The 17,913-nt window shown below is 39.5% G+C and overlaps 4 protein-coding genes across 4 annotated transcripts; 2 read left to right on the top strand and 2 right to left on the bottom strand.

Moving 5' to 3' along the window:
* Positions 1-7,696: 7,696 nt before the first annotated feature.
* Positions 7,697-8,357, bottom strand: LOC109432508 (ejaculatory bulb-specific protein 3-like). Its single transcript, XM_019708839.3, has 2 exons — positions 8,213-8,357; positions 7,697-8,146 (listed from the first exon to the last, which is right to left on the bottom strand). The coding sequence occupies exon 2, from the start codon at positions 8,125-8,127 to the stop codon at positions 7,741-7,743; it is 387 nt and encodes a 128-aa protein (XP_019564384.2). The 5' UTR covers positions 8,128-8,146; positions 8,213-8,357; the 3' UTR covers positions 7,697-7,740.
* Positions 8,358-8,935: 578 nt separating this feature from the next.
* Positions 8,936-11,782, top strand: LOC109432510 (ejaculatory bulb-specific protein 3-like). Its single transcript, XM_029871740.2, has 2 exons — positions 8,936-9,069; positions 9,144-11,782. Exon 2 carries the CDS (start codon positions 9,164-9,166, stop codon positions 9,548-9,550), a length of 387 nt encoding a protein of 128 aa, XP_029727600.1. The 5' UTR covers positions 8,936-9,069; positions 9,144-9,163; the 3' UTR covers positions 9,551-11,782.
* Positions 11,783-13,269: 1,487 nt separating this feature from the next.
* Positions 13,270-15,443, bottom strand: LOC109432509 (ejaculatory bulb-specific protein 3-like). Its single transcript, XM_062849585.1, has 2 exons — positions 15,360-15,443; positions 13,270-15,282 (listed from the first exon to the last, which is right to left on the bottom strand). Exon 2 carries the CDS (start codon positions 15,260-15,262, stop codon positions 14,876-14,878), a length of 387 nt encoding a protein of 128 aa, XP_062705569.1. The 5' UTR covers positions 15,263-15,282; positions 15,360-15,443; the 3' UTR covers positions 13,270-14,875.
* Positions 15,444-16,098: 655 nt separating this feature from the next.
* LOC109432503 (ejaculatory bulb-specific protein 3-like) lies at positions 16,099-16,716 on the top strand. The gene is made up of 2 exons (XM_019708835.3): positions 16,099-16,183; positions 16,248-16,716. Exon 2 carries the CDS (start codon positions 16,268-16,270, stop codon positions 16,652-16,654), a length of 387 nt encoding a protein of 128 aa, XP_019564380.1. The 5' UTR covers positions 16,099-16,183; positions 16,248-16,267; the 3' UTR covers positions 16,655-16,716.
* Positions 16,717-17,913: the final 1,197 nt, after the last annotated feature.

The raw sequence follows: 17,913 nt of genomic DNA, 5'->3' as shown, positions 1-17,913 counted from the left end.
GTAACAAAATTTTTCAAGCGCCGAAGACTCAAAACCAAACTATAACAGAGTAATAAAACAATATTTATAACATAATGTGGTATAATTGAGTTATAATATTTTGAAAACACCAAAGATGTTGAACATGATTATATCCTAATGAGTTATAAATATCATGGATTGTTAGGATTATGTTATGTTATTATGTGGAAGTGAACCAGCCTGTGACTGAAAGCATCATTACACGAATTTGTCTGATCTGAGCTGTTTCGTCGAAAAAGCATGTTCCTCCATTATCTGCCGTAATTCTATTCGTTTCACCAAATCGTACGTGCGCTATTTTTTTTCTGCACACTATGTCAGTTTCGTCAATTTCCGCATATCTTTCTGTTTCGCCTAAAACTACTTATTCATTTTCTTCCTGGACGGAAAAAGTCCTACATAACTGAGCGCTGGCTTTCATAAGACATTAGGTTTTGACAAGACATTTGTTAACCCGTTATGGCCCAAGTTAGAATTTAAATTACAAAGAATCTCTGTTACTTTGTTCTATGGCAGATGTTCATGAAAGTCTAAACCAAGATGCGGCAGCATCTCTATTGGCATGAAATAATATCAGAATGGTACTTTGATTCATAAGGTGTGAGCTCCTGAAAAGGTTACATGAAACAAATCTAATCATAAGCGGATCGACTTCCTTTTAATCACTGATTACTTGTAGGATACATATGCAATATGTATTGCAAATGACGAATTTCGCCCCAAATCGTATTCGGAGTTGGCAGCACCCTCTCAGATTACAATGAAACTTTCTGGGTATGTACACCAAGACTAGATAAGCCACTTTGCATACTTAGTTTCTTCAAAATTCATCTGGACTGACTTTTGAAAAGGGCTAAACTTTTTTTATGGATTTTTTAAAAATGTTTTTAATCAAAAAATGACTACTCCTACAAAAAAGTGTTGTATGGGTGATTATCACAAAATAAGTCAAATTTTAAGAAAAAAATACTGAAAAAAATCCAAAATGAGCCCTACACTGAAAAAAATCATTTCTAAAAATTCAAAGTTGATTTAAAAAAAACACCATTTTTGATTTTGATGAAATTTTGTCTCAAGACAGGTAATTATGTTCCCTACCAACCGTCCATACATCACAAGATAGGCACTTTTAAGGAAAAAAAGTTTTTCTAACAAAAACTTTTTCATGTCCAAATTATTATTTTTTCAGTGTCTTTTTTTAAAAACAAACTAAACCAGTGAAGGTTATCTAGTAATCTCAAAATGCAATGAAACTTATTGTGTCATATGCGACAATGCAATGCACCCATATTCACGCAGCAGCACTCTAGAAGTACGAAACAATATACAATTAGAACACGCATTTCATACGTGCTGCTGTAATTTCTACCCAAACGTTTCTACCCCATGTTCTTACCTAATATTAGGTAAGGCTATTTATTAGATTCTAACTACCTAATCGAAAAAAAAAAACAAATCAAGAGTTGTACCTAAAGCAAATATGAACAAAACAAGAAAATGAATCGGTATCATTCAACGTGTTACTTCTCTTTGGTTATTAAAGGCAGTTCTGAAAAGTAATGGATCAATCGTATAAATCAAAATTCAACAAATTCAAGTGCAGTGCAAAAATAAACAACCCAAAGTGCAACCGTCATAATCTACGGGGCATGTCATTAAGATTGATAGATAAGATTCATTCCATGGGATATACACATGAAATCGACGAATCGATGAGTATTTGTGAGTCATGTCGTTGATTGATAAGTCACAACAGAAGCCCGAATACGAAAAAACGCCGATCGGATGGAAACGACGAAACTATGCAACCATCATTTAGTGGGCAGCAACATCATGATGTTCCAGAACCAGAACCGTCAACGAGTGGTCAACAAATCGAACATGAGCTGGGTAAGTAAGCCTTCAACGTGTTAGCTTCTTTTATATAACTCATTTTGCAGCTCGTTGCAAAACTACATTTTTCAGTATTCTTCGTATTTATCCAACCCGGCAAGCCTCGTTGGATAAACGTACTACTTGTGCGAAAAAAAAATCATTTTTGCAACTCGTTGCATAAATAACTTTCCACTGCATTCATTATTATATTGTTAACCTTAACTTTTATCTTACAGATATGGTACCATCTATTCCATCATTGGAGTCAATTCCATCAACAGATCAACTACAGGGTCCCCATAATATTGAGAAGTTTAATACCATTGCTGAAACATTGAGTTTATCGCCAATCTCATCTAGAAACATGAGAAGTATGGAATATCGCATAAACAAATCATTGCAGATTACGAAAGCAGTTCGAAAAAATATCTTCGGAATAGATTCAACGGATGTTGGCAAAGTGGAGGCGTATGACGAGATAATTATGCAGTTAAAGGATAAGTTCAATCACCCTACAACTGACAGAAGCGAACAGATTAAAATACTATCTGTACTTCCTAAGTCTTGGTCGGTAAATAAAATCACAAGAGAGTTTAACGCACCAATGTATATGGCGAGGCAGGTGAAGGATCTTGTTTATGAACAGGGTATTCTTTGTACCACCGAAAAAAGAAGGGGGCATGGTATTGATGACGATACAAAACAAATAGTAAGAGAATTTTTTGATGATAATGATAGGGTATATGTACCATTCCTTGGCCTAATTTGCAAGCCGCATTGACAATTTTGACCATAACTCATGAATTAATAGCACTAGAAATAATATGTTGACCTTATTACACACTCTAGGTAATGCATGTTTCCCCAATTGAAAATAAACTAACGTAAATATTCAAGAATTTACTTTATAAGGTTGAAAAGACTCGATGCGATGGTATGCAACGTTGGTCTATGGTACAAAAATTGGCCTATTAGTGGATACAACGTTGGCCTATTGCGTTCCATGCATTAGAACCACTTATTATCTCATTTTTTTAATATTTCTGCTGAAGTATTATCTCTGTTTGTTTACCAATCTTACTGGTACATTACATTTTTGGAGCCAAATTTTCAAAAAACTGTAAATAAATTACTTAAGCTTAAGTTCTTTCTTAATTTATTAACGAAAACAACGCAACCCTATTATTGTGTTATATTTTTACAGTCACCGTACACAATATCTTTCTTCCTGTTCGTTCTTTCTGGTTCTTACGCAAGCAATGTTGTTGACGTCACTTTATCGGTGTTGTTGACGTCACTTTACTGATGGGCCAAGATTTGGGTACATAGTGAAAAAAATGTCCTCAATATTCGGCCCACATTCAACTTGTAAAATATTTATTATTCGTTGAAAACAAATATATAAATTCAAAATAGCGTCTTTGACCGTCGCATCAAATGTTCAGTTATTGAAAAGTCAGTTCGAAATGTTCCAGAATCATGCCATTTATGATCATGTGTATAGACTACCCACTAAGCCGAAGAATCATGGCGTCTACAAAAGCTAAACAAAGTGACATTTTCATTCATTTGTAATGCTCAAAAGTGCTAAAATTGAAACGAAATGTTACAGTTGTTTGCCGCATAGCTTTTCCGATATCCAGTTATGCGTGTTTGTTTGAGTTGTTGGTTAACGTTGAGATAGGCCGAACAAGGGGGCTATGCCAACGAAGCATCCCGATACCCTATCAGCAGGCCAATGCCAGGAACAAATGATTTTGTTTCTGAGGTTCGAAATGGAAAAAAACAACAAGTTCAAAAACGACTTTTGATGATGTCGCTCAAAGAGGCTTATATGATTTTTGTAGATATGTACAAAACTGTGAATATTGGTTTCACAGTATTTACACAGTTGCGACCAAAGCATTGTATTTTACTTGATTCTACTGGTATACATAATGTATGCATATGTACTATTCATGAAAATGTAAATTTAATGTTCAACAGTATAAGAATTGTGTCACAAGATGAAATAATACCAAAAATGCTTTGCGATATTTCCACCAGAACAGATAATTGCTTTTTCCGTGCTTGTGAAAAGTGTGCTTGTAATGAACACATTGAAGAGGAACTTACATTGATATTAGAATCAAATGACAAAGAAGAGATTATATTTCAGCAGTGGTTGAATACTGATCGCTGTAATTAAGAAACGATTATTAAACCTGTTGATGAATTTGTTCCGTATCTTGTTGATAAAATTGACAAATTTATAACACACGACTTTATTCATAAACAACAATCATCATTTCTCAGAAATAAAAAAGATACATTAAAGGATGATGAAATTCTTGCGATTTGTGATTTCTCTGAAAACTATTCATTCATAATTCAAAACGCTGCTCAAGGATATCATTGGAACAACTCGCAAGCAACAATACACCCATTTGAAATTTACTATATGAAAGATGATAAACTTGTAAATGTTAGCTTCATTATCATATCGGAAGTAATGGCTCACGATACAGTTGCGGTCCAGTTGTTCATCTCAAAAATGATAGATTTTATGAAACAATTAACGAACTTTTCTAAAAATTATTTTATGTCTGATGGGGCAGCATCACAATACAAAAATGAGAAGAACTTTGCTAGTCTATGTAGATTCCAGTCAAAGCATGCATTAAGAGCAGAATGGCATTTTTTTGCAACGTCCCACGGTAAAGGTCCATGTGATGCTATTGGTGGCACTCTCAAGCAAATGGCAAAGAGAGCAAGTCTTGCTCGAGATTATGGAAATACCATAACAACTCCACGAGAGTTATATAACTGGGCAGTTGTACAGACAGATAAAAATATAACTAAATTAAATTTCTGTTACGTATCCACTGAACAGTACATTAAAATGTCAGAAGATCTCGAAGAAATATATAATAACGCCAAAACAATACCAGGCACTCAGAAATTCCATAGTTTTTTGCCTATTCCTGGCGACAAAGTAAAGGCAAACAGGTATTCTAATTCAGAAGATGAACCAAAAATATTTAGTATGATCGGAAAAAAATAGAAAAGAACATGTTTGAAATTGGCTCTAAGACACATATATATATATATATATATATTTGAAAAATTCATAATTATAAATAATTGTATATTTAAAAGTGCACTTCAATACATATTGCGATCAAACATTACATTTCCTAAGAAAATACATTTGTAATATTTTGAAGTTTTTTATGTATAGGAAAACCCTTCCAAATGATTGAATAAATAACACAAAATCTCCTAGAAAATTGAGTTTCATTGGATTCTGGGATTGTTATGGCCTTCACTGGTTTTATTGTTGATAACAAAATACACTGAAAAAAAAAATCATTCGAACAAGAAAAAGTTTTTGTTAGAAAAACTTTTGTTCCTTAAGGATCGCAGCAAGCCGTGCGTGCGAACGGTTGTATTTTTGGATCATCTGTCGCGTTTTTTCTCTGATCCGCGTGAAACGGCTGGTAGCGCTAGTGCTACGCCATCCGGTGAGCTTTTCGTGTCATATGTGTTTGGATGCTGCTGCTAGAAGTTCCGCAAACGGGAGTGACGAAAGTAAACGTCAATTCCATGTTTTAGAAGGACTCTGAAGATTGGTGCAAAAAGTGATTCATTGGTGAATTGAATTAGTGTGTCTTTCGGGTGCTATATTTTGAGTGCTTCACGGGTTGGCTAAGTCATGGAAAGTGCATATTTTTTAGCGATTCTTCAGCAACCATCATCGAAAGTTTTTTTTTTTTACACTATGCGGAAGACTCCTAGTGATGTGGCTAGCAAAAACCATGGCGAATACGGATTGTACGCGCGATGAAAGGGCGGAAATGCAAGGGCGCTGTGCAAATTTCCATGGAAGTGCCGTCTTGGCTCGGAGGATTTTGGTGAGATTGTTTCGGTTCTTTATTTGTTGATTTGATTTGTTCTTTTTCACACTTAAACGGAAAGTACGTTCTTGAAAAGTAAAAATTTAGTTCCGTTTGCGGATTTTGGTCGGCATGCGATATTAATTCGGCAGCTTTTCGGTTCATTACTTCCATGGTATCGAGCGTCAACCGTCAACGGATTGGATGAGGTTACGGTGCTGCGATTTGTGCCGAACACAGAGATTAAGCTGAATGGGTTTATCCGGTGAATTTGTTTGTTGCTGTTCCCTTTCCGTATTTGAGGTTTTCTTTTCTTTTTATACAAGATTTTTACCAGAGGTAATAGTTTGCATTTGTTTATAAGTATATATCTTATGAATATTATTTCATCGAATTTTGTATAGTTCGTCACCATGAGTGTCGACTTAAAGCATAACTGGAAATATTTGGTTATCTAGTTGAGCCTAGGTTGAAACTAGATGGGTCAGTAGGTATCAGTAGGTCGGTTCCAGAAGCACGTTCTCCTTCATTTGGGAAACTAGATAGAATACTACTAGGAACTAGATGGAACATATGTCAAACGTCATAATATAAGCGAACCAAAATCGTGTTCTTGTTGCAATTGTGGTTCGTTGTGATTATCGCCAGATCCAACCTAAGTTGAGGATGATATTTAAATGAATAAATCATGCTACGACTTTTTAAAATTAATCTTTTAAATTTTTCTGCCATTTGTATTTGTAGCAATTTACCTATTTTTTGTGTTTATCATATGGGCTTATTTTTCTATAATATGGGAAAGAGATCAATATATTTACATATGGGGGGATCATTATATTTTTCTCGTTTCAGAGAGCGAGCATTGGCGCTTAAGCCTAGGCTTTGAAGCTAGGACACATGGAGAAATGCCTGTGCCCCATCCCAGGAGAAGAGACGTCAACTATAACGGAGTGTGTATTAACCTTCTTAGCACCACCACTCCCAACGATATGTTTAAACACAATCCCCCTAAAACGAAACGGTTGGTACGGTTGTCCCCGTTTCTTCCTTCATTCAATTCAAAAAGGTTTGTCAATCATGTTATTCATAAGTGGATAACCTGATTGCCTTAAATTTTTGAATTATCTTCCAACCCATTAGTCTGCACAGTGGGCCTGGCCGTTTTAATATTTGTGTCACATTTCTGATATGCTGCAAATATTAATGCTGACAAGAAAATATCAAAAGAAATTTTGGTATTTCCAGGATGCTTTTCAATACTGGCTGTGCAAGCACTAGAATAGAATAGAATAGAAAAACTTTTGTTCCTTAAAGTGCCTATCTTGTGATGTATGGACGGTTGGTAGGGAACATAATTACCTGTCTTGAGACAAAATTTCATCAAAATCAAAAATGGTGTTTTTTTTTTAAATCAACTTTGAATTTTTAGAAATGATTTTTTTCAGTGTAGGGCTCATTTTGGATTTTTTTCAGTATTTTTTTCTTAAAATTTGACTTATTTTGTGATAATCACCCATACAACACTTTTTTGTAGGAGTAGTCATTTTTTGATTAAAAACATTTTTTAAAAATCCATAAAAAAAGTTTAGCCCTTTTCAAAAGTCAGTCGAGAAAAAAATTAGAAAAATGAGTATGCAAAGTGGCTTATCTGGGCAAGGTCTACACACCAAGAAAGTTTCGTTGTAATCTGAGAGGGTGCTGCCAACATTTGTTCGAGTTGGCGCGAAATCCGTCAAATGTGTTAAATTATTATTTTTATTTATTGCAGGCGCTTTATTTGAGTGAGGTTTAATTACTTTTGGGATGCGTTCTGAGGATTTTTTCTTTCTTTCATAAAACTATAAATAGGATAGTCAAAGTTCATTCGATGGGGATCAATGAAAGGAAATGGATTTGATTCTCAAGAAAAAATGCCTTAGTATTTGTTGTATCGTTATTTATATCATTTCATTTCCGTCATTCATTTTGTTTACAGCTTGATTCCATCCTTATCGGCATCAGCCACATATTTCTCGACGTACTTGTTATCCGGATCGTACTTGGCCTTCAGAGCGACCCATTCCTCGGGCTTATTTTCGGTTAGGAACTTGATGATCTTGGTGCTGGACATTTTCTGATTCTCACTACACTTGGAGCAGTTGTTCTCCAAGGCATCGGGCAGGACACGCTTCAGTTCGTTTCCTTCCGGGGTGCAAGCTCCTGTATCCAACAGACAGTTGTAGTAGTTCTTGAACAGACGGTCCGACTTCAGGATCTCATCGATGTCGATGCTGTCATACTTGGTGGTGTACTTGTCCTCCTGGGGCCGGGCGGCTGCCACGGCGAAAAGGGCGAAAGCAACGACGAAGATTTTCATTATGAAGTGTTGTTTGAAGCTGTAAGGATAAGAATTGATTTGTAGATAGTTCGATCCTTGCTGGATTCACAGAAGCCTCCCTCACCTTGTTTCTTGAAGCTGAGCCGATTTGAACTATGCTCCTATCAAACCAAACAGCAACTATATATAGTGCCAAACGGTCGTTATCTTTTGTTTTCCAGCCCACAGGATATTTTTTTTTCTAACTCGCTCGTTTCTCATCCGTTTGAAGCTCATTCGTGTAAAATATCAATTAGGTAGGTATCCACCGCATCTACTGCATGCGATCAATCCGAAGCGAGCTCGTTCATGTCGTCATCTACTGCTGCATCATCGGGTATGGAGCAAGCCGCAAAGGAATATGTATTGAATTTGGTAAGTAGCGTACCAAAAAATTGCACTGAAATCATCAAACGCGGAAAATGACGTTTAGTGTAAATGACCTGATCAACGCTGATTTCAGCAGATCAAAATGAAATCAATCAGAATTACCCATAAAGTTAACAAAATGGAATGAGTGAAGAAGGGATGAAAACAGTACTTCACAATATTACTAATTTAAAGCAATCAAGTATGAATCATCATTGGGTTTTTATTCTGAAACACCATACGTCATGATCAGCAATTAAATAATACAGAACCATTTTTTCGGAACGGTTTTTCCACAATCAACAATCCTCCACAATTTGTTCCATACACTTGATGCTGCAGCAATACATGACGACATATCGCGCTTCGATCGCTTCGATCACTTATGTCGTGGTCAATAATTGATATCTTACACGAGTGAGCTTTAAAAGGAAGAACAACTCGAGACTGCAATAGAAAAAAAAACATCCTGCAGGATGGAGAACCGAACAAATCAGCCATTGGGCACTATATATAAGCGCTGTATGTCTTGATAGCACTATAGTTCAAATCGACTCAGCTTCAAGCAACAAGGTAAGGCGTTTTCATAGGACGCATTCGAATCCTAAAAGGTTTCAACTAACCCTTGATCTCTGTTATTCTTACAGCTCCAAACAAATTTTCAAAAATGAAATTCTTCGTTGTTGCTCTGGCATTGTTCGCCGTGGCCGCCGCCCGACCCCAAGATGACAAATACACCACCAAGTACGACAGCATTGACATCGATGAGATCCTGAAGTCGGATCGTCTGTTCAAGAACTACTACAACTGTCTGTTGGATACGGGAGCTTGCACTCCGGAAGGCAACGAACTGAAACGTGTCCTGCCCGATGCTCTGGAGAACAACTGCTCGAAGTGTAGCGAGAAGCAGCAAATGTCCAGCACCAAGATCATCAAGTTCTTGACCGAGAACAAGCCCGAGGAGTGGGTCGCCCTGAAGGCCAAGTACGACCCGGACAACAAGTACGTCGAGAAGTATGTGGCTGATGCCGACAAGGATGGAATCAAGCTGTAAAATAAATGAATGACTGAAATGAAATGCTACATATTGTTTATCGAACAATCGTTTTTTTTTTTGCGTTCAAAATTGCGTCCTTTACCGTTGATAAGTTCGAGTTCAGTTTACAGATATGAGAAAATGAATGGTTTATTTTTCATGAAAGTTGGCATTGTCTAAAATAACCACAATTCCTTCTCAGCATACAAAAAGCTACCAGGAGTTTTGCTGAACAAAATTGTGCCATGGAAGGCCTTAACCACAAAATATAGATGACCTCAGAAATGCTCTAGAAATCTATTTCATATACCAAGCATTATATTATGAAACAAACGGGCATATTTTTGTATTTGTGAACTCCTATTGAGAGAAAATTACCAATTCAAACCATATTTCTGAATATCAGAATGGTTTGGATTATCCAGGAAGCCTCTCAGATGTATATGCATTAATTGATCATCCATGACTACTAAAACGTGTTATCTAAGAAAGAAATGTGGAAGAGAAATGTACCCGATGCAAGAGGGAATATCACAATGATTTGGATGGACCAAGGCATCGCCAGTGATAAAGCTATTGAACAGCATCCGGGATTATGTCACTATAGCAGTGGACTCTCTCCTGTAGGCATAATTAACGTGGCTACCGAAGGTAAGTTCATCGTCGATCATCACCCATCAGAGGTGTTTGACAAAGCACATCGAAGTACAATCGCCTGCATAAATCATCGCTTACTGCCCCGACTTTCTATTGTTAACAACCGCCACCTCAGTATTAAGGTGAGCCAATTCCAGTTTTCTGGATCTCATCAACTCCTCCACAACTAAGATCGAGTGGGCAGTAGTCAATTTCATTTCTTCGATCGATTCACCGTAGACCTCCAATATCGTAAGCGAAGCCGACGATCGTAACGCCCACCGGGAATTTAAACTTAACCTCAACACCTCGTCATACATGACATTCTAAAGCACCGGGCCCAGGATGGAACCTTGCGGAACTCTTAAAGTTATGTGAAAGCTATTCCGACACACCTCTGTGTCATAAGCTAGGACTATATTTTTGAGGCTTCCAAGAATCTTGTACAAGTACCAGGGTATCTAAGACGCAGGAGCGCAGTGGCAATAGCCGTCCAACTGGTACAGTTGAACACGCCCAGCATCATTACTGCACAACAGCGAATCCTTCTTCTCTTACGCTGGAGAGCTTTTTCAGTGGTCTTTATAACCGAAAACAGCGTCAATGATCAACCTCTCTTCCTCCCTTTCCGGAAGCCGTAATAGGTACCAGGCACTGCCGCTTCCAATCCTCCGGGTAGATTTATTCGTTCAGGCATTTTTGTAAGGAAGATTTAATCATCCTGGAAGCCTTAGTAATAACTACTTTTAAGACCAGGTTCGGAACACCGTCCAGACTTGGGGTGGCACCTACACTAAGGGATTTTGCTATCCCCATAAGTTCCGCATCGGTGACCCTCCCCTCATTGCCAGCCCCAGCAAACCTACGAAAGAGAGCCAAGAACTCAGATCATGACGCGAAAAGATCGCATGTCTGGAAACATTATCTACACCTCTTGTCTTGGCCATCACGATTCTGTAGGCATCACCAGCCCCCCCTCACTTTGGCAGTCTGACAGAGACCCTAAAAGTAGGCCTTTTTGCTTGCCCTTATCTCGGTCTTCAGCGCGACTGTGGAAGCGGCGAATATCTCATTTCACTCCTCATCAGTACGTGCTCGCTGTATGTACCACCCGTAGGGCTGGTGCGGCGCAGGTTCGCCACCACTGGAGTCCACCAGTACGCCAGTGGTTTCAATTCCTAGGGTAGACTTGACTAGGAATGATCACATCGCATGCATTAAGACCACCGCTACCAGCTCATCACTGCTAAGACCGAGTAAGTTTCGCTCACGGCGGAACGCCACTCTAAATAGCTCGTCGTTGAAGTATGATGTCTTCTTCCACCTATGAGGGCTTGGCCTTCTGTTGTTGTAGTCGATACAGAGTAGCGAACAGCGAGGTGGTCGCTATGAGTATAGGCATCATACTCCCTCCACTTCGAACTCTCTGTTAGGCCAGGACTACCAGAGGTAACGTCGATGATCAACATCGCTCCGTTCCGGCTAAAGGTACTTTTGGTACCGACATTGGATAGGTCGATATCTAGCATGACTAGAGCCTCTAGCAGGATCTTACCTCGCTAATTCCTGAGACGGTTCCCCATTCTACGGCCCAGGCATTGAGGTCACCCGTTATTACCACCGGCGTCAGGGCGTCAGCTCGGCCGTCATATAGTCCAGCATCTGCCTGAACTGTACGATCGACCAGAGAGGCGCATAGCATCTACAAACCCAGTTTACTTTCGCGACTACGAAGACCTCGTAAGATGTAGACACCAAACTCCAGGACGAGGTATTAATCCGTTGCCAATATCGCCGCCATTTAGGACCCATCCGCGACTCACTTACCGTTACCGGTTGGTAGGGTAAGTGTACCAGTTATGGCTATAGTACCAAATATTCGCCATAGTTGATTTTCACCCTTTAACGATGTAAATCAACAAGAAAAAAATTCAAAACAATAGATCACGTTTACAAAAGATAGTTGTACTCATTTCAACTTCACAATTTGCTCAAATTATGGTAGAAATAAATAATTTTCATTAAAATTTCGGCTTCTTTGCACCCTTTTTCGCTATAGTGTACCAGTTATGGCTAATTCCATAAGAAATGCATGCAAACAGTACGAAAAGGAACCGAAGTTAAAAAATGTAGCCATAACTGGTACAGGGTTCCTATCATTGCATTGGCACACGCTGAAATAAATACGAAAACTAGTTTTGGCTTTGTTTCTATATTTTTCCTGTAAAGTATAGAAACTAAGCTATCTTTTAACATATTGATGACATTCGTTGATCTTCTCGTTATTTTTGTACAAATAGTTTTCCTTAGGTAGTGCCATATTTGGTACAGGCACCCTGTTTGGTATGGGTCCACTATCGGCATGGGTTTTGCCAATCGGGTCCATATCGTCTACAAAGTTTACTCCTGGCAGGACTTTCTCAGTTCCACGACTTGTGTTATGGTTCAAAATACCACCTGAAGCATTGATTTATAAGTATACCCCTATTTCGTGAGTGTTACCGAGAATTTCGTGATTTGTGTTGCGTGAAATGTTAAAATGTTAAATGGCAGGTAATACTCGTATTTAGTGTAGATTTCAACCAGCTTATAGCTCCCGATAGGCTAGATAGAACAACGTCAGGCTCCACCACCCTAAACAGCAATCATCAATACTACACACTGTACTACCACTCAGGCTTGACAGAAACTCCCTCGCGAGAAAATGATGAAGCGATTTTGGCGATTTTCTGAGGAGTGAAAATAAAACTCAGAAATCACAACGCAAATCCTCAACAGCACCGAGCGCGAGCTTGCCGCGCAGCGAGGAGTTCGTCCAACACTCATAATTTCTTGTTGTGTTTCTCACGTCCACTCACACTCAAAAAGCTCTCGCGAGTTCCACTCCCATACAAAGAAAGACTCTCGAGGCGAAAATCGCACTCAAAAACCCGAAATAATCATCGACTCTTTTTTCGTTCCCCTCTTCCTCGCTCTGTTTTTATTGCCTCTCTATTTGGGGTTCGTTCGCTCCCTCGCGACGAGGCAAAAGCAAAACACCGCTCTAGAGCATGTGGCAAAATTCTTTTGATTTCGAGGAGGATTATCAAGCCTGCTACCACTCATTGAGCGACCATGAGGGGTGGCGTAACGGGGCCGTTGAGAAATGGGATGGCTGGAGAGGGCAATGACCGAGGAACGAGGTCATGAACCTCAAGGCAGTCAACGACTCGGTATGCTATCACTTGCCCAGAGTTCGTCGATTAAGACAGTTAACACAGAAGAATTCGAAGTAAAAGTTTGGAAAGTTCTATGCAGAGTTATTGGAGAAAGTTGAAAAGTGGAAGAAGTGTCAGAGAAGTGGACTACAGGTAATACCAGTAACCGTAACATTTAAAACCTGTGAGTAATGCCCTCTCTGTGCTACAGAACCCCGCCGTTTTGACTTGAAAGTGCCCGACCGATTTCCCTACGTCGTCTCCGTGACCATCTGGGCGAATTCCGGCACAGAACTTGCCGAAGGCCGATCCGTCACCATATCGGCAGGACCGAGACGCGTAGGAGGTTCAGGAACCCCTGTAGTGCCACTCCAAACCACCCAAACCCGAAGGACGTTGCCGTTGCTCATAGCGGTGTAAAGTACCGTGCGCCGCCATCGCATACGCCAGCTGTACGAAGGCCTGCGTGCCGCCACGCTCACAGTATCCAGGATGCTGTGGAGGACAGGTGAGGTGGAGTGTTGCTGACAAAGGGGCCCCCAACGTGAAAGGTCAGATTAGTTGTAAGAAAGTGGGAGATAGAGGGAGAGAACAGTAGTGCCAGGATCCTGGAAATATAGAAGGTAAAACCCGAATAAAGTGTAATTGTCCGTGAAGTGCTGTTGTGGTTACCTATTTCTAAGTGCGAGAGTTCCCTGCCCGCGAGTTCCGTAACGTGAGCGTGCCGACCCTAAGGCTATTGAGTCGGGGAGTCTCAGTACTGCTCCCGACTGACTTCCCGATAATTACACACTGTTGCTGCAGTTCCGTGACGATCTCTTCCGCGTCAGTGATCTTATCTAGGTTCTTCACCTCCAGAGTCGCTTCGGCTGTAAGAACCCTCACCTCGACCCCTTCGCCAAGGACCTCTTCCGCCAGACTTTTGTAGGCCCCAAGCAGCACACATGCCACAAAGAAGTATCGACAGCGCATGCTTTTGGTTGTACAGGAGATACATTCATGTTATTCTAACCCAAGTGCGACACTTTTTTGTACAATTTGTGCTGTTTGGGGCAGCGCCCTTGCACGTTTTGTCGCGCTTGATCTTGAGGATCATTTTGCCTTTACGAATACGTCGAATACTGCGTAAGTATACTCTAAAATCCACGAGCTTGACATCGCTCCTCATCGCTTCTCATCGTCTTCAAGACTTCTAAATACATACACTCTTCCATCTGACGAGCTCGTCATCTTACTTGCGTTGCGCCCTTGCGCTTAGTACATGCCCTCCTACCTTTCTTAGCCAGGTGTCCTTGCGCTCTTGTACCTCTGACTTTTTCTTCCTCTTTTTCTTTCCACCTACGTTAAGGGACGTCCTCCCGGTTTGAAAAAAGTTAGTCAATTGACCGTGTTTAAATGTTTATTCTCTCTGTGAAATACAGTTGAACACATCAACGGTAAAGGGAAGAAGAGGATACAATTTAAAAAAAATCAATCAATAAGAGTATTTCATTTCAGTCATTCATTTATTTTACAGCTTGATTCCATCCTTATCGGCATCAGCCACATACTTCTCGACGTACTTGTTATCCGGATCGTACTTGGACTTCAGGGCAACCCACTCCTCAGGCTTGTTCTCGGTCAGGAACTTGATGATCTTGGTGCTGGACATCTGCTGCTTCTCGCTACACTTCGAGCAGTTGTTCTCCAGGGCATCGGGCAGGACACGCTTCAGTTCGTTTCCTTCCGGGGTGCAAGCTCCCGTATCCAACAGGCAATTGTAATAGTTCTTGAAAAGGCGGTCCGACTTCAGGATCTCATCGATGTCGATACTGTCGTACTTGGTGGTGTACTTGTCCTCCTGGGGACGGGCGGCGGCCACGGCGAACAGTGCCAGAATAACGACGAAGAATTTCATGTTTGGAAAATTGGTTGGAGCTGTACCGATAAGAGTTAGGATAAAAAGATTGTTGAATCCATTCAGAATTATATTTCATCCTAAGAAAACGCCTTACCTTGTTGCTGGAAGCTGTGTCGATTTGAAATATAGTGCTATCAAAATATTCAGCGATTATATATAGTGTCCGGTAGCTGATTTGTTCAGTTCTCCATCCTACAGGATGTTTTTTCTATTGCACTCTCGAATTATTCTTTGAAGCTTGCTCGTGTAAGATATCAATTATTGGCCACGGCACAAGTGTTCGAAGCGATTGAAGCGCGATGTGTCGTCATCTATCGCTGCAGCATCGCGTATGAAGCAAATTGTGAAGAATTATTGATCGTGGAAAAACCGTGCCGAAAATTGGTTCTGCATTATTTAATTGCTAAACATGGCGAATGGTGTCTCAGAACGAAAACCCAACGGTGATTCATACTTGATTACTTTAAATTAGAAGAATTGTGAAGTATTGTTTTCATCCCTTCTTAATTCGTTCCCTTTTATTTACCCTATGGATATTACTTATTAATTTCATTGTGATCTGCTGAAATTGGCGTTGATCAGGTCGTTTACACCAAACGTCATTTTCCGCGACTGACGATTGCAGTGCAATTTTTGGTACGCTACTTAGCAAATTCAATATTCCTTTGCGGTTTGCTCCATACCCGATGATGCAGCAATAGATGACGACATGAACGAGCTCGCTTCGGATTGATCGCATGCACTGTAGTAGATAATTGATATTTTACACGAATGAGCTTCAAACAGAAGAGATAGGATCGTTAGAAAAAATATCCTGCAGGCTGGAAAACATAAGATAACGACCGTTCGGAACTATATATAGTCGCTGTTCGTTTTGATAGAAGCATAGTTCAAATCTGCGCAGCTTCGAGATACAAGGTGAGGGATTCAGGAGTCCAGTAAGGATCGAACTATCTACTAATCAACTATTATCAATACTTAGGTCCAAACAAACCAACAAAAATGAAATTCTTCGTCGTTGTTCTGGCTCTGTTTGCCGTGGCCGCCGCCCGGCCTCAGGAGGACAAGTACACCACCAAGTACGACAGTATCGACATCGATGAGATCCTGAAGTCGGACCGTCTGTTCAAGAACTACTACAACTGTTTGTTGGATACGGGAGCTTGCACCCCGGAAGGCAACGAACTGAAGCGTGTCCTGCCCGATGCCCTGGAAAACAACTGCTCCAAGTGTAGTGAGAATCAGAAAACTTCCAGCACCAAGATCATCAAGTTCTTGACCGAGAACAAGCCAGAAGAGTGGGTCGCTCTGAAGGCCAAGTACGATCCGGATAACAAGTACGTCGAGAAGTATGTGGCTGATGCTGATAAGGATGGAATCAAGCTGTAAATGAATGATTGACTGAAATGAAATATTACATATTAATTACCGAATATCATTTGTTTTTGTTCCCGAAACTGCATCCATTTTCTCCCTGCTTTACCATTGATGTATTCAACTTCAGCTCACAGAAAAAAAAAACAATGATAAAATACCATCGAAATTTAGCCAAAAAATTTGCCTTGGAAATTTTAAATTTATTCAAGCGTAAATCTGTAGGCATTAATCACAAAATATTATAGGTGACCACCTCAGATAACATTGATGTTCTGGAAATTTGTCCCACATGCCTTGCATTACATTATGAACCAACCTAAACCCTTGCATCCTTGCCACTCCCTATGGATAAATGTACGACTCGTACTAAAAAATTCATCATTTTGCAACTTGTTGCATAAATAACTATTTTGGAAAGGAATCATATATTCTGGGAAATTTTCAAGATGTGCTTATTCTTCGTTCCCGAGTAATGACTATTTTTGTGAACGTTGTCCAGATGTTGGAGGATTTTCGACCGTCTTGATTATTAATTTGCATAAAAATGATTATTACTCAGGAACAAAAAACAAACACAAATTGTCTCAGAATATAGCTTTTACATAATATCTGGAGCAACATTTGAAAAGGGCCCAAGAGGTCTTGTGTCTTTTTTCTCAAACGCTTCGTAGGGCATAACAGCAGCCCGCCCACGCAAATGAACACCGTTATCCGAAAGATCGATGTTTGCTCTATCTGATAACGGTCTTAGTTTTTGTGAATAAGCTGAGGGGGATCAGGAGCGACGTGTGAAGTCATTGTTTACCAATGCTTGTATGCCCTTTTCAAATGTTGCTCCATCGTTTTGAAAATTTTTCCGAAGTTCGTAAATAGTTTTCCGACATTTCCAACCGGTTTTCCTCAACAGTGAAAAATTTTGATGAAAACATTTTTCATTTTTTATTTATTTTTTTTATTGCTGAGAAAATTTTCTTACGATTTCACAAAAAAAATTTGTCTACGATGCTTCATTCTTAAGGTGAAACTAGAAGCATTTCTTCATTTTTTGGTTTTTGATTTTTTATTAAATAACGAAGCAATATTTTCAAAATCGGTTTTCGTGCACATGTAAAGTATGGATCAGGGTATCTTCTGAATTTTTTACGCGGTAGAAAATGTTTTTCGTTTTTGCAGAAACCATTTTTGAACAAAATTTCACATAAAAATGGCTTTTGCAAAAATGGATAACATTTTCCACCTCAAAAAAAATCAGAAGATACCTTGATCCACGC

This window comes from Aedes albopictus, chromosome 2 (genome assembly GCF_035046485.1).
Source record: "Aedes albopictus strain Foshan chromosome 2, AalbF5, whole genome shotgun sequence".
In the NCBI taxonomy this organism is placed as follows: domain Eukaryota; kingdom Metazoa; phylum Arthropoda; class Insecta; order Diptera; family Culicidae; genus Aedes; species Aedes albopictus.
The sequence above is the reverse complement of the archived record's forward strand: the minus strand, read 5'-3'. Positions and strand labels throughout refer to the sequence as shown.

Coding starts and splice junctions, on each gene's coding strand:
- LOC109432508 (XM_019708839.3), bottom strand. CDS start 8,127: ATGAAAATCTTCGTCGTTGCTTTCGCCCTTTTCGCCGTGGCAGCCGCC.
- LOC109432510 (XM_029871740.2), top strand. CDS start 9,164: ATGAAATTCTTCGTTGTTGCTCTGGCATTGTTCGCCGTGGCCGCCGCC.
- LOC109432509 (XM_062849585.1), bottom strand. CDS start 15,262: ATGAAATTCTTCGTCGTTATTCTGGCACTGTTCGCCGTGGCCGCCGCC.
- LOC109432503 (XM_019708835.3), top strand. CDS start 16,268: ATGAAATTCTTCGTCGTTGTTCTGGCTCTGTTTGCCGTGGCCGCCGCC.